The sequence below is a fragment of the Phocoena phocoena genome, chromosome 6 (genome assembly GCF_963924675.1).
Source record: "Phocoena phocoena chromosome 6, mPhoPho1.1, whole genome shotgun sequence".
Lineage (NCBI taxonomy): Eukaryota > Metazoa > Chordata > Mammalia > Artiodactyla > Phocoenidae > Phocoena > Phocoena phocoena.
Window position 1 is genome coordinate 115,026,016 of NC_089224.1, and position 19,426 is coordinate 115,045,441.

The window sequence follows — 19,426 nt, forward strand, 5'->3', positions numbered from 1 at the left end:
GCCCCCCCACTCTCCACCCGTGTGTCTCCCCTCTTCCCCGTCCGTACTGCTCCACCTATATTTCTCTCTCCTTTTTAATGCATAATAAAAGCAGTGGTAGCAACACAACGTGTGCCTGGCCTGCTACTTTGTTCACTTCGTAGGGTGTGAAGTCACGACAGCCCTTTGAGACAGAATTAGTCCCATTTTAGGGACGAGGAAAACACCCAGCTCCAGGGGAGGGAGGGTCCAGGGAGGCCTGCCGCCAGAGCCCAAGGCCTGACTCTCAAGTGAGAGGGTCCGGGCTGCAGGGCGCACGGACAGGGCGCCCAGCCCCGCTGCCTGCTGAGGGACAGGTGGCCAAGGAGCCTTGGCAGTCCCAGTGCACTTCCCCTCAGCCACCCCAGGGAGGTGGGAGGAAGCCCTTCTCCTTCCAGATGCCCATGCTCAGGGGACGCCCTGGGGTCACACGCACACGCACACACGTGGGCTCCCTGTTGGCATGCTGCCTCTTCTCTGTAACTGCTGGAACAGGGTTCACAGCAGGCGCTCCACAAACATTTATTACATGAAGGAAGAAACGAAGGAACCAGTGAATGGATGAGAGATATGACTTGCAGGACTGCGTAAGGAAGGAGTCCCCGTGGAGAATTATTTGTGCTCATCTCAGAGCATTAAACCCGGCCTCTTGGCTCCTGAAGCGGGTCTCTTGCCCACCTGGCCGGGGCTCATCTGGAGAGGCGGTGTGGGGTGTGGGGTGACTTTCCCACGTGCCTACTGCCCCTGCCAAGTCCCTGCCCCCACCCCACCCCGGGCCCCCGTGGGGTTCACCTGGCGACGACTCTGATGTCAAAGCCGGGCTGGCACCAGGAGTCCATGAGGGCCAGCAGCCTCCGCTGGAGGTCGGGAAAGCCATCCACGTAGCGTTCCACAAGGTCTGCCTTGTCCTGGAGGAGCAGGGGGATGCACATCTACGGGGAAACACACCTTCAGGCCGCAGCTCCACCGCACCCAAGACCCCGGACTCACTTCCAGCCCAGTGCAGGGAGTGGCCAGAGCATCAGAACCAAGGGGCCTGGAGGCTGGTCCGTGCAACTTGCCTCCCCCGGGGAGCTTGGGGGCCCAACCAAGTATCTGAGGACCTCGCGAAGCTCCACACCCGGCTCACGGCCTGCGCCCCATGTTCGGGCCCCTGCACAGACACACAGGCCCCGCCGCTCCCTGGGCCCCGTCCCTGGGGGGCTCTGTGGTCACCCCATCTCCATCGGGAAGGATGAGAGGCTCCAAGATACAAGGGGGCTCCTGGAGGGGCCCCACTGTCCCCTTGTCTTCACCGAGCAGGGTGGGGTGGGCAGGATGGAGACCAACTACCGGCCATGGCCCTGCTTGCCCAGAAATGCCCGTCACGGGCAAGACGGCACCAGCACGTGGCCTGGCGCAAGCTCACAAGACCCCCAAACTGCCTGAGCCCTCAGGGAGGCCCCAAGGGAGCCCCTGGCCGTGGTGTTGGGCACTGGGACATACGGGCCACTCCCCTTGAAAGAACCAGGTCTCGACAAAGCCCCCTCCCAGTGGCCCCTGTGGAAGACCCCTCCTCACCTGCCTTCCCCTCCCCCAGGTGGTCACATAGGGCAGGCTGTCTGGAGCCCAGATTGGACGGAGGCACATCTGCCAAACCAGGGCTCCAGGTGGGCGGTCCTTGTGGGAGCCCCCATTCCTGAGAACCCTTCCAGCCACCCCAGAGCAGAGACGGAATACCTGGTGAGCTCCTGGCGATCGGCCACTTTCTGAGCACATTACACCAATGCCTGCTGACCACGCACAGGCCCTTGCTGGCCCCTCCCTTCCCCTAGTCCTGGACCCTCCTCACATGAGCAGGTAGTCATATGTGACCCCTGCCCTCCAGTGCCCTGGGCCCAGCAGTGTGGGGAGCAAAGCTCAGGGCTCAGTGGGAGGGACCCTCCCTACACCATGTTTCTGGAGCCCTGGAGCTGGAAGCTACGCAGTTTGCATGAGAATGACCCTTACCTTCTCAACATCAAGATCTGCCTGCAGCCGCAGCTTTGCGCCCAGCACGATGGCCTGGGAAACAGAGGGACCGGATGACACTGGGCCTGGGGGGGACGGGCGGTGCCACAGGTAGGGGCTCCCGCCCTTCTGCAGCCCCCACTCCCACCCCGTCACCGCCCAGTCGCTGCAGGCACAGCCACGGGGCCGGTCCAGTTCCAGCCATGTGGCCCCGAGCCAATCGGCCGGAAACCAGGCAGTGCTCCGGCCTACAAGCCCCCTGTGCTGAGCCAGGCCCCGCACGCGGTGGGGTGGGTGGAACGACCCCTGTGCCCTCCAGACTGGGGTGCGGCCTGGTCGGGGCCGCAAAGTGCGAGCTGAGCCAGGTGGCCTGGGTCCTGGCTTGCCGACGAGAGGGTGGAGGACGCAGAGGGAGGGACAGGAGCCCCCATCACCTAGCCGTGGGGCCTGGACACGGTGCACACCACTCTCCACACCTCTGCTCTTGCTGCCCCACTCCTCCCGGGAGCATCCCCTCCCACCATTCACAGTGCCCACAGCGAGGGCACTCTGTGCGCCCCGGAGGCCTGAGGGACTGCGGCGGCCCTGACACGCGGGGCTCCTTCAGGCCTCTGAACCCTTTCCACAAGCCACACCACGTGCCCCAGTGACTAGGAGTCATCGGATGGGGCAGGCTCGCTCCAGGTCCATGGCAGCGGGACCGGCGTGGTCGTGCATTGGGGGCATGCAGAGAGCTGCCCCAGGAGCCACAGAATAAGAGGCTCTGAATCCCCCCACCCCCCCAGGCAGCCCCTCATATGGGGCAGTGGGCACGCTGGGCGGCCTGCCCTACACGGGGCGCGTGACCCTCCCCCGACTCAGCAGAGGAAACGGCGCGGCCCTGGGCGCCCGCACGTAGCGCAGGCCGCTCTGCTATTAATAATTTCCATACATCGTGCTCCCATTATGAGCAAAAATAACTAGCCGGGCAGCCCGGCCCCGCCCCCTGCAGCTCACAGAAGGCCCAAAATAGCGGCCTGGGAAAGGCTGCTCCGGTGGAGGCCTGGACCGCGCGGCGGGGGCGCGGGGCTGGGGGGCCTCTCCCTGCGCGGCACTGACCCGGCGCCCCGCGGCCTGGCCGGTGTCCAGGAGCTCAGCCTCGGCCAGGCCCCAGGGGGCCCAGGGCCAGGGGAAGGGGGGTGCAGGGCTTGGGCGAGGGGGATAAAGCAGAAATGGGGGAGGGGCTGGGGCGGGGCCAGGGAAGGAGCCAGGGTTGAGGAGAGGGTGCAGGGCTTGGGGGAGGGGCCCAGGGCTGCGGGCAGGGTGCAGGTGCCACCACGTGGGGGCCTTCCTGGGCACCACTCCAGCCTCACAGGATGGCACTGACCTCTTCTGGATGGGAAACCCCCGAGAATTTGAGGGAGATCCGGACCCTCATCCAAGAAGGCCAGAGTGCACACACTGGCGGCCTCACACACTTTATTCAGAACCTGGGGTGGTCAGAACCCCGTCCCCAGTGTCCTGCATCTGCTGGACCCTTGCCTGGCTTCCAGGCTACTAAAGGGCCAACATCTGGACCTGGGCTTGGTCGGGCCATGCCACGGTTGGAGAAGGGGCCGTGGGAGGGACGACTGGGGGCTTGGGACCCTCCCACCCCCCAGATCAGGCCCTGGGCAGTGACCTGGGAGTGGGGAGGGGAGGGGGCAGCGAGGTGAGCCCCTTGCTTCTCACCACTCTGCTGGGCTGTCGCCCTCCATCGTCTGAGGATCCAGCTCCTCAACAGGCCCCCCCTGCCCCCCTCCCCATGAGGGGTGCACAGCCCTGGCCACAGGACGACACTGTCAGAAGGTTTGGGTCCCCTTCTCTCTGCCTGCTTCCTCCAGGGCAGCCAGCCTCTATCCAGGCCAGGCTGGAGCCTCTGTGCACCCAGGCTGCCCTCTTTTGGCCAGGCAGCCTGCGTGGACACTGAGGGGTGTGGCCAGAGCATCCAGGGATGGAAAGCCATGGACACCCCCAGGGACAGTCTGGGAAGTGCCCTCATCCTGCCCCCGCAGCCCTGGGGAGCGCTGTAGCCTGGAGGCTGGGGGGAGCACAAGACGAGGAGGGGGACCAGTTGGCCTCACCCGGCCACGGGAGGGCGCCCTAACTCCATCGGGGGAGGCCACGGTGACCTGGCAGCAGAACCTCCTCTAGGAAGCCCCGGGCCTGGACTCCACCTTGGATCTATTGGGCATGGCTGAGAACTGGATTCTGGTCACTTCTCAGTCTGAGCTTCTGCTGAGGGGCCAGCAGGCCAGGCTGCCCACGGCTTACCACCGGTCACGTGGCCACGTGGGGGGCCCCGCGGATGCAGGAAGATCGCCTGCTGGCCCAGGTGCCTGCAACTGGCTCCAGACCCAGGCCGGGAAGCAGGCCCAATGGGAGGAGGGTAGTGGCCGGGACCTGCAGATGGACACTGCCCAGGGCTGGGCCCACCTGGCACCTTGCGGGCCTCCCTGACCTCCGCCCAGGAGGCTGAGAGCCAGCCACCGAGAAGAGGGCTGCCCTGCGGCCGGGTCAGGGCGGGGCTACAGGGACCTCTGACCAGACGGACCCCAGAGCTGCCGCTTTGGGGGAAAGTAACTAAGAAGACCAGAGGGGCTGGGGCGGTGACAGCGGGAAGAGCCCTGCACGGACGCCCGACTGCCCGCTCGGCCAGCAGGGGGGCTGGGCAGGTGCCCAGACCCGGCGGCCGGGCCCCGGGACGGGCCTTCCATCCTCGGCGGCTCAGCGTGGGCCTGGAGCCAAGGGGCTTTTTTTTTTTTTTTTTTTAAAGCAAAGCTATCTTTTTACCTTGATAAGCTGTTTAAAAAATGTAAATAAAATAATGCAGCAGACAAAAGCAGGCATTCACGCGGCTGGGGCCGGCCGCCGCCCTCGACATGAAATATCGCAGCGCATTAAGTCGTGAGTCCCCGCTAATCCGAGCGGACAGGCCTGAAGGCGGCCCCTCGGCGGCGCGGCGGCGGGCACTGGAGCGTGCATGCCTGCCGGGCCGCCCTGCTCGGGGACAATGGCCTTTCTTCGCGCGAGGGGCCTGTGCGGGACAAGAGCCCCCTTTGTGTGCAAGTCTGGCCTCAGAGCACGAGGGAGGCGCATTCGGCCGCCCAGACGCTCTTTGAAAGGCCTGAGCGTAACGGGAGACGCGACACACCAGCCCGCCTTCTGCCTCGGCGCCCGTTCAGCCCCGGCCAAGCCCCGAGCAGCCGGGCGCCCGGTCCCTGCGCCGCCATCGGCCGCGCAGCATATCCTCCACCTGGCCTGGGCCGTACACCTCCGTTCCGACGGGCCTCTTCACCGGGAAGAGGGCCCCGTGTGGGGTGGGCCTGGGACCCGCCTGGGTGCCGGTCGCACCCCACGCCTGTCGGCACCCTGGCACCAGAACCTTTGGGCCCCACGAGGCAGCGGGGGAGGTGAGCCCAGAGGGAGCCTCTGGGCCCTGGGTGCTGGACTCACCACCCAGGGAGAGGGTACCTCTGAGCCGGGCGCCCAGGGCTGCCCCACCTCCCCTGCCCTGCAAGGGCATCGCATGTCTCGCATCTCGGGGTGCGCGGAGCCCCGGGCCCCCTGCGCCTGCAGCACAGCTCAGAGCTTCGCTGACAGCGCCCCCTTGCTGCTCGCCCGTGGGCCCCGCCACTCCCGACCTCCGCCGCAGACGGGTCATCCGCGGTGAACACTGGGCCAGGACCCCAGAGCTCCCTCTGCATCTCAGAACCTTCTGGGCTTCAACGAGGACCGCTGCTGCTCACGAAGGACACTCAGCAAACCCACCAAGCTTCCAGAAGCCCCCAGTTCCCACCCAGAGACCTGCAGCCACTAAGCCCCACGTTTGCGCTCCTGGCCCAGCCCTGCCCACGACAAGGGAGCAAAACGCCCTCCCCCTCGGGCGGCCCCCAACCCACATGCGTCGCACACGCTGGGGACTCCTGACTGACGTGGCTGAGAATCTGCGCCCCAAGCCGGCACGATGCCCCACAACCGATCTTCTGAAAACCACAGGTGTGCCGGGGCCGCTCCCTGGGGTGGGAGCCAGCAGGGCCCTCGGGACGCAGACCCTCACAGGGTCACCACCACTGGCCCGACCCAGTCCGAGGGACCCAGCAAACAGGCAGGGGTGGGCACCACCCAGAGCGTGGCCCCCGGCTCTGGGGCAGGGCCGCACGACAGGTCCGGGAGGCCGAGCGCAGCCTACAGATGCCCGGCCACGTGCCCTGTTACCGACCAGGACTAGAGCACAGTGGCCAGTCCCCTGGCCTGGCGTGGTCGCGGCTTCAGGGCCCCCCACGCAGGGAGGGTCTGTCCTCATGGAGCAGCAGCTGGGCCCCAAGGGGCCTCGGCTCCCCCGCCCCCAGGCCAGGCCACCACAGGACCAAGTGACCTTTGGGTGAGTCTGGGCAGGGGCAGGAGAAGACAGAAGCGGGCCCCGGATCTGATCTGGGCCCGGGGCACAGAGACTGCGGCTAGCTTCTCCCACACCTGCACTTCTCAGCCCCCCGGAGAGCAATTCTGGGAGTTAACAAAGGGAGCTGGGCCGCAGCCACGCGGGCTTCTGGGCCAGAGCTGGGCGTCCCCACGCCGCTGACCAAGGGGGAGAGGCCGGCGGGCACCTGGGGAGGAAGGGCCCTGAGCGTGGTGCAGACCAGGCAGGGTGTGGGGGGCTGTACCCAGCCTCTTTCTCAGTCGGTCAGCGCGAGGGGCTCCCAGGGCCGCCACGCCAGGCACGAACCTGACATGGTCCCCAGGGCAGCTGGTCCCCAAAAGCCTGCACACCACACATGAGGCCCCCTGCAAGGCCCCCCACGCTGGAGGGCAGAGGGGACACTTCTGGGCTCGGCACCTCGAGCCCCAGCCTAGCTCCTGCCCACCCCGCTGACCCACGTGGAGGCCCAGCCCGTGGACGAGAGGCCCAGAGCCACAGGGAGGGTCTCACTCACTTCTTTGAACTTGCCCTCCTGGTGCAGCCGGTGGACGTGAGCCAGCAGGGGGCTCCGGTCTGCGTCCTGCAGCTGGAAGATGCTGACCAGTGGCTCCACGAGGCCGGGGGGGCTCTCGGCAAGGAGCTTGACCGCACGGGCCTGCAGCTGCTTCAGCCCTGGGCTGCCCTGGAGGCCCCAGACCCAGCTTCAGTGGAGGCGGCAACCGGAGTCGCGGGGCCTGATGCGGGTGGGGGGTTGGTGCTTGGGCAGGCCCAGTGCGGCCAGCACCTGGCAGCCCAGAGCCAGTGGGTGGACGCTGTGGGTGAGCAGGGGATGGCTGGCAGGGGCACAGGCAAGGGAGCCGAGGTCGGCCCGGCGTGTGGCTCTCGGGAGGCCGAGAGCCCCCAACCACCGTGGGCGACCTCCACAGGCCGCAGGGGCCCGGCCAGGTGCGTGTGGGAACCCCGTGCCGAGGCCGGGACAGGCTGGGAAGGGGCAGGCTGTGGGCCGCGGGCAGGGCTCACCCGGGCCGGCCCCGGGCACAGCTGTGCCTGCAAGCAGCGCTTCAGCTCACAGGCGACCCAGGCCTCCAGGGAGGGGCCCTTCCCCTGCCAGCCCCGGCTGCTGTCCAGCATGTCCAGGAGGGCGGCGAGCGGGTCCTCCAGGGTGGCGAATCCCCTCTGGGCTTCCTCCCGAAGCTGTGGAGACACAAGGCCTCGCTGTGGTGAGTCCTCCTGCTGGCCTCCCCCACTCGCACAGAGCCGCCCACACCTTCCTGGTCCACTGCACCCAGGCCGGGCACAGGGACCGTCCAGGCCAATGGTCCTGCAAAGGCTGGGGCTTGCTCCCCAGGCCAGACCCTGGGCGGAGCTCCTCTGTGCCCTGACCACCCGCGTGGCACGCATGGGACATGGCGCTGGCCCTTCAGAGATGGTGACAGGTCAGCAGGGCCCAGCAAGCAACAGGAGACAGAAAAAAGGAAAAAACCCCAACTGAAAAATGCCTTTTGTTTACTTTTCTACCTCCTGTGCTGGGAAGCTCTGGGGGACACATAAGAGCTGCAAGACAGAGACAAGAACAGGTGTGTCCCCAACACCCACATCCAGGGGGACAACATGCATCTCATCACCGTCTCTAGAGCAGCTGGGCGTCCTCTGCGTGACCAGCAGGGCCCTGTGCACGGCCAGCCCGCCACGCCCTGCCCGCTCCAGTGGTTCAGGTCACTGCAGCTCCCTTGACCGAGGACCTGCTGGGGTCCGGCCCAGGGTGGACCTGCAGGCGTCAAGTGTGAGCTCAGGGGGCCGAAGCCCTCGCACCCAAGGGCTCTCTGGAAGGGGCTGCCCTCGCTGTGGCTGTTGGAACTCACCTGAGATGGCCTCAAACAGACCCTGAGGACAGCTGTCACCCTCCAGGATGGATAGGCAAGGCCACACACACCTCTCAGGGGTCTGAAGGGCACCAGCAGGGGGCTGCGGTTCCCACAGAGCCTGGGGGCCACCGTCCAGCATTGCCCGAGGAGGGGGCGGGGTCTCCATCAGCACCACACCCCTTGCTTGGGAAAAGGAGAGGTCTAGAAGGACCCAGCTCTGGCCTTTGGATTTGGATTTATTTCCACGTGTGCTCAGGAGGTTGGTCCTGGGGACGGCCCTGGGGACCTGGCCCTCAGCCACCAGAGGGAAAAAGCTGCATTAAGGTGAGCTCACAATGAAAAACAACACGACACACAAGGAACAATTCACCATGAGTGGTGACCGCAAGCAGGGTGATCAAAGCTCTAAGAGTAAAGAACAGTAAGATATCGGTTTGGGCATGAAAATAGAATATAAATATGTCTAGAATTATAAAAGAAAACAATAATCAATAAATAAGTAAAGAATAAGACGCAAGTGGCCCTGAGCGGTAGCTGCAGCCCTGGGGTGGAACTCACGCACCAGGGTTGGGCCCCAGGGGTTTACGTCTGGCCCCATGTCGCCCTCCCGTGCTACCCCTGCCCTTGGCGTGGTGGGCTCAGCGTCCATGTCGACGATCCTCCGAACCCCTGGCTCTGAGACCCTGGCTGACCTCCTCTCTCCTTCCCTCCTGCCCTCTGGCCTCCCCTTCATCTCCAGATTCCCTGTCCTGTCCGGTCCCTGAAAACTCCACGTGCTCTGCTGGGCTCCAGCTGCTCTCATGCGGCCGCCCCCTGGGTCCCTCTGCTGCTCCCTTGGCCCCCAGGACACGCTGGCTCATCTGCACCTCGTCCTCAGGGCCCGAGCCACCGCATCTCCAGCTGCTGGCCCCTTGGTTATCACACACGTCCGAGCTTGGACACAGCGTGGTGCCGGCTGCTCACAGGAACCCAGGACGAGCTCTGGTGAGCAAACGTGTGTCCCCTCCAGGCGGGAGCTTTCGCCAAGTAGGGAACTCAGAGTGTTTATATAACTAACCACAAAACAAGCCTGTCCTGTGCAAAAACCAAAACAGATGGACCGGGCTCCTTCACAGCCAGAAACAAACAGCTAACCGACATCAAGACACAGCCCTGTGTTTCTCTGGAAATGAACAACAGGTTAGTCGAAGGAGACACAGTGAAAATCAGAAAACAGGAAGGACGATGGACCCCTACACATCAAACTGGTGACGAACAGAACTCGGGGGGAAGGTGCGGCGTTAAATGCAGCATCGGAAACCAGGACTCCTGGAAACCGATGCCTTGGGCGTCTGGCTACCTGAAGGCTGAGATCAGCCCCGGGAAAGAGGCACAAGGCCGGGAGAGGGGCAGCGCTGCTGGGAGACGTGGGGGTCAGGAACCGGGAGGGACCTCCGGCCGAAACCGTGGTGACGTGGAGGAAGCGGACGCTTCCCAGAGAAATAAATCCAGAGACAGACACCCTGCCCAGGAACAACCATTAGGGAGACCGCCCCCAGGCTTCATTTGCAGGCCCCCCACCCGTGCCCCGCCGCCCCCGGGGCAGCGCCCGGCTCGTCCTCAGGCTCTGTGGGCCTCTGGCTCCTGCCTTCAGTGAACAGGGATGGAGGGTCGAGCCGAGCTCACGAGCCGGCTCACCGTGACACCAGGGCAGAGGATACCACCTCGCAACGAGCCCGCTCCCAACTGGAAGGCTGGACAGCACCACAGCCCTGTTGCCTGAGTCTCACCCTCAAGCCACAGGGCACGAAACTGGAAAATCAAAAAACGTTTGGCTTTTGCAAAAACTCTGGATTCTCCAGCTGATGGCTAGAGATGGCTGCTCTCAGGCTTAAGCGCAGGCAGTGGATGGGCCGTTATCTGCCCAAGGCCCCGCAGCTCAGCCGTGCGGGGAGCCCAGGCCTGTCCAGAGAGGAGGCCAGCTGCTGGCCCTCCTCCACCACGAAGCGCTGTGGAAGCCTGGAGTTTACCTGCTCCGGACGCCTGCCCGACCAGCCTGCCCCAGGTCTGGGTGCCCTGCCCACCCTCGGCGGGCAGCTGGAGGCCAGGCTGGCACGAGAGGATGTGGCCCTCTCCCTCCAGCCACGCGTGGGCCCGTCCTCCCCAGGAGCCAGGGCAGCCTCCCTCGCCCTTTTGATGCCTCAAGGGAGCAAAGTGCAGGGAAGGAGCGGCCGAGGGCCAGTAACTGCACCACCCCCGGGGGCCACGAGGCAGAGTTGTCCTCCTGGCACAGGTCACGGCGGGACGCTGTCTGGGCAGTGGCAGCTGCCACTGCAGGACCCCCAAGTGGCCGTGGAAGACCCTGGCAGCCTCCCCGCCAGAGCTCCTCCCGCCGGACCACACGCATCCCCCCCGCTGTCCAGGCAGGCTGTCCTGCTGCCCCTCTGGGAGAGGGGGCAGCGGGCGAGGCCCGGCAGGTGCCCCGCACTGCCCGGAAGCTGGTGGTGGGCACAGGCTCTCCTTGCCTGCTCTGAGCGTCCAGCAGGCCTCGTCCCACGGCTCCAATCCCATGCACCCCCCAGAACATTTGGACACGGCAGCCTGCCGAGGCTGGCGGCCAGGTGCCCACACCCCGAGTACTCACCTGTCCCAGCTCCCGAGTGGACCACAGCGTCTGCAGAGTTTGCAGGAACAGCAGCGGGTCCCGGCCTGAGGGGACAAGACAAGGGCCGAGGAGGGGCTGAGGGGCAGGCGGGGGCCGAGGCCTGGGGGCTCCCGCAGACGCCGCCCAGCGCCCACGGCCCCTTGTGCCCTCTCTGCCCCTTCCCCAGGACCGTGGCCCGGCCACCCAGCAGGGCTGCTTCCCGAAGTGCCCACCGGGGTGGGCTTCCCCTGACAGCTCAGGTAGCCTGGCCTCAGATTTAAGCCGCGGTGGGTTCAGAGTGGCCGTGTGAGTGGGGAAGGGGCGTCGGCCGCCGGGCCTAAGTCGGCAGTACTGACCTGGCCCCCCACGGGCAAGGTCCGCCCAGCGGGGTATGCTGCCCACAAACCCATCCACCGCCCACCATGTCTGGCCTCTGGCCCCTGCCGAGGCCCCGAGGTGGTTCCGGCCTCTGTCTCCCCCGTCTCCCCTCCGCCCTGTCCTGGCCCCGGGTGAGCCCCATGCAGGCTGGCCACTCCCCAAAGTTTCCCCACCCCCATGGCCGCTGCTCCCTGAAGCCGCTGTCCCTGCTGCAGAACGGGGCGTGGAGTCATGACACAGGTGCCACTCAGCCCAGTGCTGGCCGGGACAGGGGAGGTCGGGGTCACCCTCCTGCTGGAAAAGGGTTGGCGCCCTCAGGCGAGATCCAAGGCCAGTGCCAAGGAGAGCTGGCTGGCCTGGAAAGGTCGCTGCTGCCAGCTCTTGGCTTGGGAAAGAAAGCTGTTTCTGAGGCCAGGGGACCAGGGACCCAGCTCCGAGGTGCCCATGGCCACCAGCGCCCCCTGGCTGCGGGCCCGCCCCTGGGCCTCACGCTCCCTGCACTCCAGGCGGGGCTCCCTCCTCCCCAGTGCCTCACTGCAGCCCTGCCAGCCTCAGCAGCACCTCCTTGGCCTAACCCACTCCCCCACCCCTGCTCCCCTGGCAGCCCGAGCCTGGAGGCCCAGCCCCTCCTTGCCTTTCGAGTTCTGCTTCAAAGGCCCAGGCGCTGTAACCTTTCCAGCCCCGCTGAGAAATTACAGACAAACCTTCCGGTTCTTTTTTTTTTTTTAAGCTGAACGACCACACTGTATGTATGTATTTATTTACCTGGCTGCGCCAGGTCTTAGTTGCGGCATGCATGCGGGATCTAGCTCCCTGACCAGGGATCGAACCCTGGCCCCCTGCATTGGGAGCGCAGAGTCTTAGCCTTCTGGTCCTTTTGTTCAGAACCGGCAGGCGCCAAGGCCCAGAGCCCAAGGAGGACCGGAAGGAAAGCAGCCAAGGGGGGTCTGGGCTCCCAGCGTGTCCCTGACCCCAGCCCAGGGGGTGGGAGAAGCCCCTGGCACTTAGCCAGGACCTCGGCCACACCTCGTACATGGTGGGGGTCAGGGTCAGGGGTCAGGACCCCAGCCATGCCCTCACATGGTGTGGGTCGGGGTCAGGCGTCAGAGTCAGGACCTGACCATCAGTGCACACACTGGGGCAGGGGAGGCCACTAACAGACTCTCCCGGCCAAATCTGGGGGATCAGGAGCCCAGGTGGCTTCACCTGTGAACCTACCCAAGAATCAGGGGGACGATGGCAACCTGCTGGCTCCATGCAGGAGGCAGGATGGAGGGAAAGGCTGGGGACCTGAGCCACACCCTGGGGGACAGCCCCCGAGCACACGGGCTCAGGGACCTGGGAGAGACGCCCGTGTACACCACAGGAGGGTCCGTCCCAGAAAGCAAGGCTGGCTGGACAACTGAAGGTCCATCAGCCTGGTTCGCTAGTGAAATAAAGGACGGAAGTCACGTGATGCTCTCAATAGATGCAGAACAAGCATCTCTTAAGGGAGAGTTCTAGTTATAATTTAAGAAATAACTCAGCAAACTAGAAGAGAAGGAACTTCCTTAGCCAGACAAAAGGCGCCTATAAAAAACCCTCAGCGAACACAGAACTCAATGCTGAAAGCTTTCCCCTAAGACGCAAACACCAGGAGGATGCCCACTGTGCATTCGACGCCAGTGCGGAGCAGCAAGAGGGAAAAATTAAGGCCACAGAACTTAGAAAGGAAAAAATAAAAGCATCAGCACTCTGACCAATAAACTCTGGTCCCTCCAGACAATGGAATATTATTCAGCACTAAAAAGACATGAGCTATCGAGCCATGAAAAGACAGGGAGGAGACTTAAATGCCAATTACTAAGTGAGAGAAGCCAATCGGAAAAGGCTGCAGACTACGTTCGTAGTATGATTCCAACTCTATGATGCTCTGGAAAAGGCAGAACTATGGGGTCAGTATGAAGATGAGGAGTTGCCGGGGGCTTGGGGGAGGGAGGATGAACAGGAGAGCATGGGGGGTTCAGGGCAGTGAAACTACTCTGTGAACCTTCATTAGTAGATAACGTCACTCTGCATCGTCCAAACCCACAGAACGTACAACGCCAAGAGTGAGCCCCAAGGTAGACTACGGACTTTGGGCGATGATGGCGTGTCCAGGCAGGTCCCTCACTCGTCACAAGTGTCACATCTGGTGGGGATGGTGATAACGGGGGAGGTGGTGCATGTGGGAGGGGCAGGGGTAGATGGGAAATCTTCATGTTCTTCTCCATTTTGCTGTGAACCAAAAACTGCTCTAAAAAATAAAGTCTTTAAAAATAAAAACAATACCCCAAAATGTCGTTATGCACTGAACAAATGACTCATTTTTTAGAAAGCAATGAAGAATCTAAAGACAAGTGTTAGAATTACTCAATGGACTTATTTCAGCATGGATGGTGAACACAAGGCCAGTATTAAAAAATCCATTGTTGGGGCTTCCCTGGTGGTCCAGTGGTTAGGGCTCTGCACTTCCATTGCAGGGGGCCCGGGTTCAATTCCTGGTTGGGGAACTAGGATCCCTCAAGCCACTTTGGTGCAGCCAAAAAAAAAAAAAAAAAGTCCACTATTCCCTCCATACTAGCGACAGACAGAAATGAACATTTTAAAAATATCAGGTACAGTAACATAAGAAATTTCAAATTTCTTGGGATAAATGTAACAAAAGAAGTTCATGCAAAAAATATAAAATGTCACTGAGAGGGGCTTCCCTGGTGGCACAGTGGTTAAGAACCCGCCTGCCAGTGCAGGGGACAAGGGTTCGAGCCCTGGTCTGGGAAGATCCCACATGCTGCGGAGCACCTAAGCCCGTGCGCCTAAACTACTGAGCCTGTGCTCTAGAGCCTGCGAGCCACAACTGCTGAGCTCGTGTGCCACAACTACTGAGCCCACAAGCCACAAGTACTGAGCCCACAAGCCACAACTACTGAAGCCCGCGCGCCTAGAGCCCGTGCTCTGCAACAAGAGAAGCCACCGCGATGAGAAGCCCGCACATCGCAACGAAGAGGAGCCCCCGCTCGCCGCAACTAGAGAAAGCCCGCGTGCAGCGACGAAGACCCAACACAGCCAAAAATAAATAAATTAAAAAAAAAACGTCACTGAGAACAAAATTAAAAGACCTGATTCAGGACGGGCTATACCGTATAATCAGTAATATGCAAAGTTGTCAATTCTCCCCAAATTAATCAGCAGACCTCACACTCTAACCCAAACAGTAGCAGTGTGAGTGGGTGCGGGGGGACTATCTTAACCACAGGGAAACCAGAGGACCGCCCCACCCAGGCCAGAGCCACAGGGGTTAAGGCTGAGCGTGTGGCCCACGGAGGGGGGCCTTGGAGCCGGAACTGGGCCTGCATGGGCCAGGGTGTGCGGCCAGTGTGGGAAACGGTATAACCTTATTGAAAACACTGGGATGTCACCCCCATCTCACACTACAGAAAACCCACCAGGGGCTGTATCTCACTGTGAAGACAGGTCAACAGAGCCTCTGCAGGGCACCTGCACAATACCTTGATGACCTCGGGACACGGCTAGGTCAAGAACTCCTACCAAAAGAAAGGGCCTAGCAGGCGCCAGCCAGAGGTCTCCCTCTTCCCCACTGGGCCCTGCAGACCACGCCCAGTGCGAGGAAAGTCTGACAGGGTCAGGCTGGGCCAGGATGCTCTCTGTTCACGGCTCCCCCAGGCCCAGTGCCCTTTTGGGTCCAAGCCACAGCCAGGCTGCACCCTCGGTCACTCACACCCTCGGCCTTCAAGCCGCTGCCCAAGCACCGCTGACCCGCCGGCCTGGCCCCCTCACCTGACACTGCACGTGGGATGCGGGTTTGCTGTCTGTCCCCTCCCGATGCTGCCAGCTCCCGGCGGTGACCACGTTGGCCCTGTTCAAGGCCGTGGCCCAGGCCTTGAGGGACACTCTATAGTGACTGCTGGACGTGCCAAGGCCAGACTTGCATGCGCAGACAAGGTCACCAGCTTCCGTGGCCATGGGCAGACACCCGGGAAGCCCAAGTTGGAGCTGGAGGGGCCCGGGGCCGGTGTGAATGTGGGCCCGGCCCGAGTGCAGCAGGCACCAAAGGCCGGCACAAGGAGGACTCATCGAGCACGGGGTGCCCGGCCTGGGGCCACCCTGCCAGCCAGAGTGGGCCAGTCCCGCTCCCTTGACACAGGGGTGCACCACAGGAGGCCGGGCTGAGCTAGGCGGGCGGGCACGGGGGCCTTCTGTACACAGGGTGGACATCAGCCGTGGCTGCAGCCTGGCCACCGCTGCCACCTCCCCACCCTGGGCCCGGGACTGGGCCACCCTGATATCCTGGACCTGCTGGCCAGGGGTGGCCAGACGGCAGGTCAGGGGCGGCAGGGCAGGTGGCCTCTGGCCTGGTACCTGCCCCTTGACACTGCCTCAGGAGCACGTGGGTGAGGGCGGGCGGGCAGCAGTGTGTCCAGAGGACACTGAAACTCAAGCTCAAGAATCAAACTTTGGGACTTCCCTGGTGGCGCAGGGGTTAAGAATCCAATCCCAATGCAGGGAACACGGGTTCGAGCCCTGGTCCGGGAAGATACCACATACCGCAGAGCACCTAAGCCCGTGCGCCACAACGACTGAGCCTGTACTCTAGAGCCCGCGATCCACAACTACGGAGCCCATGTGCTGCTACTACTGAAGCCTGTGCGCCTGGAGCCCATGCTCCGCAACAAGAGAAGCCACCACAATGAGAAGCCCGTGCACCACAGAGAAGAGTAACCCCCGCTCGCCGCAACTAGAGAAAGCCCGCACGCAGCAATGAAGACCCAGCGCAGCCAAAGATACATAAATAAATTAAAAAAAAAAAAAAAAAAAGCACTGCTGAAGACAGAAGAATAGAGAGAAAGGCAATGGGCCCCAAACAAGTGGTTCTTCTCTCAGGATCCCAGATTCTGTGGGTCAGGAATTTAGACGGGCTCCTCCCCAGGGCCTCAGGCACACACCCGAGCCCGGCTCCCAGGGCAAGGCCTCGGGAAGCACCACTCAAGGGCAGAAGCAGACCCCACCTTGTGGGAAGGCGTTGTGAGCCCCCAGTCCTGCCTGGGATGAGATGGCGTCAGATGCCTCTTTGGCCAACCATAAGTGTAATGAAATCCAGTAAAAACAGCAACGGATTTCTGTAGAAGCAAGCAAGCTATTCTGACGTCTATATGGAAAATAAACAAGAAACCAGAGAGGAGCAACGAGAGGTTTAGTCCTGCCGGATGCAGCAGGTCATAAAACCACTGCCACCAAATAGCGTGAGGCAGCCGGTGGACAGAGCAGAAAGCCGGGGAGACTCCACACATGGGGAGCTCAGTGTGGCTGGGTGTCCCGGTGGTCCTCCAGGAGGGACTGGACCCATTCCTCACCTCTCACAGCAAAATAAATTCCACTGGGTCAAAGACTAAAGAGGATCACAGCTAACGCCTCCACAGCCCACACGCCAGCAGTCTTTCATTCACAGATGGAGCTAAGTATAGGGCAACAACTATTTTTCTCAGGTAAGGAAACAGAAAGGTATATAACTTGCCCACGGTCACACAGCCAGGAAGGTGGGTGCTGTGTCTCCTGTTTTCACAGCCTCCCTCAGGTCACAGCCCAAGGATGGTTCCACAGCCCCAGGGGCTGGGGGGCCCCCCACCCCAGCCCTGACACAGGGAGGGCCAGGCCTGGAGGTTCCAGGTACTGCACGAGCCTGCGAGGGGTGGCGGGGCGGGGACGGGGCTTCCTGGAGGGTCGCGCCTGCCCCTCCCTCCATGCTGAGAAGTGATTCAGCTCTGTCTGCCTGACTTTCGAATTTCCCAAGGAAGGGGTATCCACTGCTGCCCGAGATCCTGGGACCTGCTGGACTTCAGCCCGCAGCTCTTCTGATTCAGCTACACTTGCTCATCCAAAGGCCACGATTTCAGAAGAAAACCAATTTTTGAGCCCAGTTGACTTCCCAGTTGGGGAATGTTTTCTTGTTCCCAGGAGAGGGGAGGACGGGAGGGAAGGGCCACAGGTCTTCCCCGGCCTGTCCCTTCCCCTCTTGCCCCCAGCATCAGGACAGGCGGGGGAGGGTGGCATCCAGATGGTCCAGGACAAGCTGAGGCCCTGGGGCCTCGGGTGTCAGAGCCCGGGGGCTGCAGGTGAGGAGGGTCCTGCTCTTGGCAAAACCAGCAGAGGCGCCAGAAGCACCCTGGGGGAGGTACCCAGACCCTGGAGGAGAGATGCCCACTGAAGAGGGCTTCCCTGGCCTGTGGTCACTCACAGCAGGCCAGGGGCTGTGTCTGATCCCCAGTCAGGTCCTGAAGACTCTGCACGTTGGGGACAGGTGGGGGAAAGCACGGTCTGAAGGTCTGGGGAATTTTGAGCAGAAAACGAGCCCATTGTGGGCGGCTGAGGGTGCCTGGGCATCCCCCTGGAGACTCTGCTTGGAGCAGGCTGTGTGCACCTGCGGGGGACCCCACAGGAGATGGGGGGCCGGCTCCACAAGCCTCTTAGGACCCTGGGGTGGCAGAGGTTGGGAAGAGGCCCCAGGTTCCCCACCACCTGCAGGAAGGGGCAACACTTTGCTTACTTACTGGGGGCTCTCCCTCCCACCCCTGTGCCCACCAGAGGACCCCAGCCCGGCACAGGGACGGCCCCCCAGGATGCCAGGGGCCATCAGGGAGGGGCGCCCCACTCTCCAACCGGACACCCGATCCCGGCCTGGGAGGAGCTCCTCCTTCTCCAGCCTTGGTCTCCTCTTCCACGTCACCACCTGTCCTCGGTGGGGCGAGATCAGGCTTCACGTGGCCCCGCGTCTGCCCTGCCCACAACACTCACCAAATGCAGGAGACACTCAGAAAGAAAGCCTCCCGGAGCCCACAGACACCACCGCGAGGAGTTCGGGGCTCCCGGAGGAGAAACGGAAGGCAGAGCCTCCGCTCTCTTGGGGCCAGGGACCATGTGGGATCCCGGGGCTCCCAAGCTGGAAGTGCCAGTCTGGGGGCCCTCACTCTTCAGACACCTCCCAGCCCCCTCGTCCTCTCTCCTTCTTGGCAGGACTGATAAGATGCCTTGTGTCCGCACTTAGTGTGTGGGGCGCAGAGCCAGGCTCCAGAGAGAACCCCGCCGTTCCCACCAGCCCCCTGCACCCACACTTCAGTGTGGGCCCCCTGAAGTGTCCGTCCAGTCATGGCCAACCCTCGGTGTCAGACATGAAGCAAGTGGCCAGGAGGTGGTCCACTGCAGGACCACGAGGCCACATTTCCCAGGGCAAAGGGAGGTGCCCGCCCGCGGCCCTCAGGACAGGAAGGCTGTGGTAGCAGCCACCTGCCTGCTCCCGTTCACAACTGAGGCCGCTCCACACGTCCCAGGCCCCCAGAAAGCCACATCGCCTGGACGCCTCCCACCTGGGGTCCCCGCCCAGTGCACAAGCATGCCCCTATACACAGACCCCCCCACACCCACCCCATGCCCAGCCCTGACAAGTGCAGCCAGGCTGGACTGGGCCATGCGGGGTGCAGACTCACCCATGGGGACACTCTCACCACCAGCTGGGTCACCAGCAGTGTCACCAGCAGCAGGCTCTCCGGCGGCATCTCCGGCGGGGTCTCCGGCGTCCATCCTCAGGGGAAGGCAGGGAGCTGCTCAAGGGACCAGTGGAGAGGGACAGTGAGGCTGCAGGTTCCACACAGAAGGGAACGGGCCCTGACAGGCAGCCACGCAGGGCCCACTTCTGTGCTTGGGGTTGGGGGGGCCTCAGGTGGCCTCGGCTTCCTCGGCTGGACCCAGGACACTTAGCACTAACCTCAGTGGTGGACCCAACATGAGGACCCCTGAGCCAGCCCACACGGGCACACCCAGCTCCAAATCATCCAGGCTGGCAACAAAGTGGTACCATTCCCAGGCGGCCAACAGGGTCCTGCCAACGTGTATTTTATACAAGACACTTCTCCACATTTACGGAGATGGTCTAGTTTTTCCTCATTTGGGGTGTGATTTATGTCTCGGTGACACACACGGCATCTCCTGTGTAAACCTGAGTCCTGACACAGGCCTGGAGGGGAGAGCCCTTGGGGCTTTCTCCTCCCCAACTCCCACACGCTTTTAGCTATTCTTTTGGACATT

At 62.8% G+C, this 19,426-nt stretch overlaps 1 protein-coding gene and 1 non-coding gene across 2 annotated transcripts in view; one reads left to right on the forward strand and one right to left on the reverse strand.

Annotated features, from left to right (window-relative positions):
* The window catches only part of EXD3 (exonuclease 3'-5' domain containing 3), a 62,299-nt gene extending 43,402 nt beyond the window's left edge, over positions 1-18,897 (reverse strand). The window contains 9 exon segments of the mRNA XM_065879998.1: positions 811-950; positions 2,008-2,061; positions 6,960-7,127; positions 7,466-7,639; positions 10,934-10,998; positions 11,485-11,605; positions 15,128-15,722; positions 17,698-17,765; positions 18,829-18,897. Of these exon segments, the coding sequence (XP_065736070.1) occupies positions 811-950; positions 2,008-2,061; positions 6,960-7,127; positions 7,466-7,639; positions 10,934-10,998; positions 11,485-11,605; positions 15,128-15,722; positions 17,698-17,765; positions 18,829-18,897 (1,454 nt within the window).
* On the forward strand, positions 13,770-13,842 carry TRNAG-UCC (transfer RNA glycine (anticodon UCC)). The gene has a single exon. It is a non-coding gene; the product is annotated as a tRNA-Gly (tRNA).
* Positions 18,898-19,426: the final 529 nt, after the last annotated feature.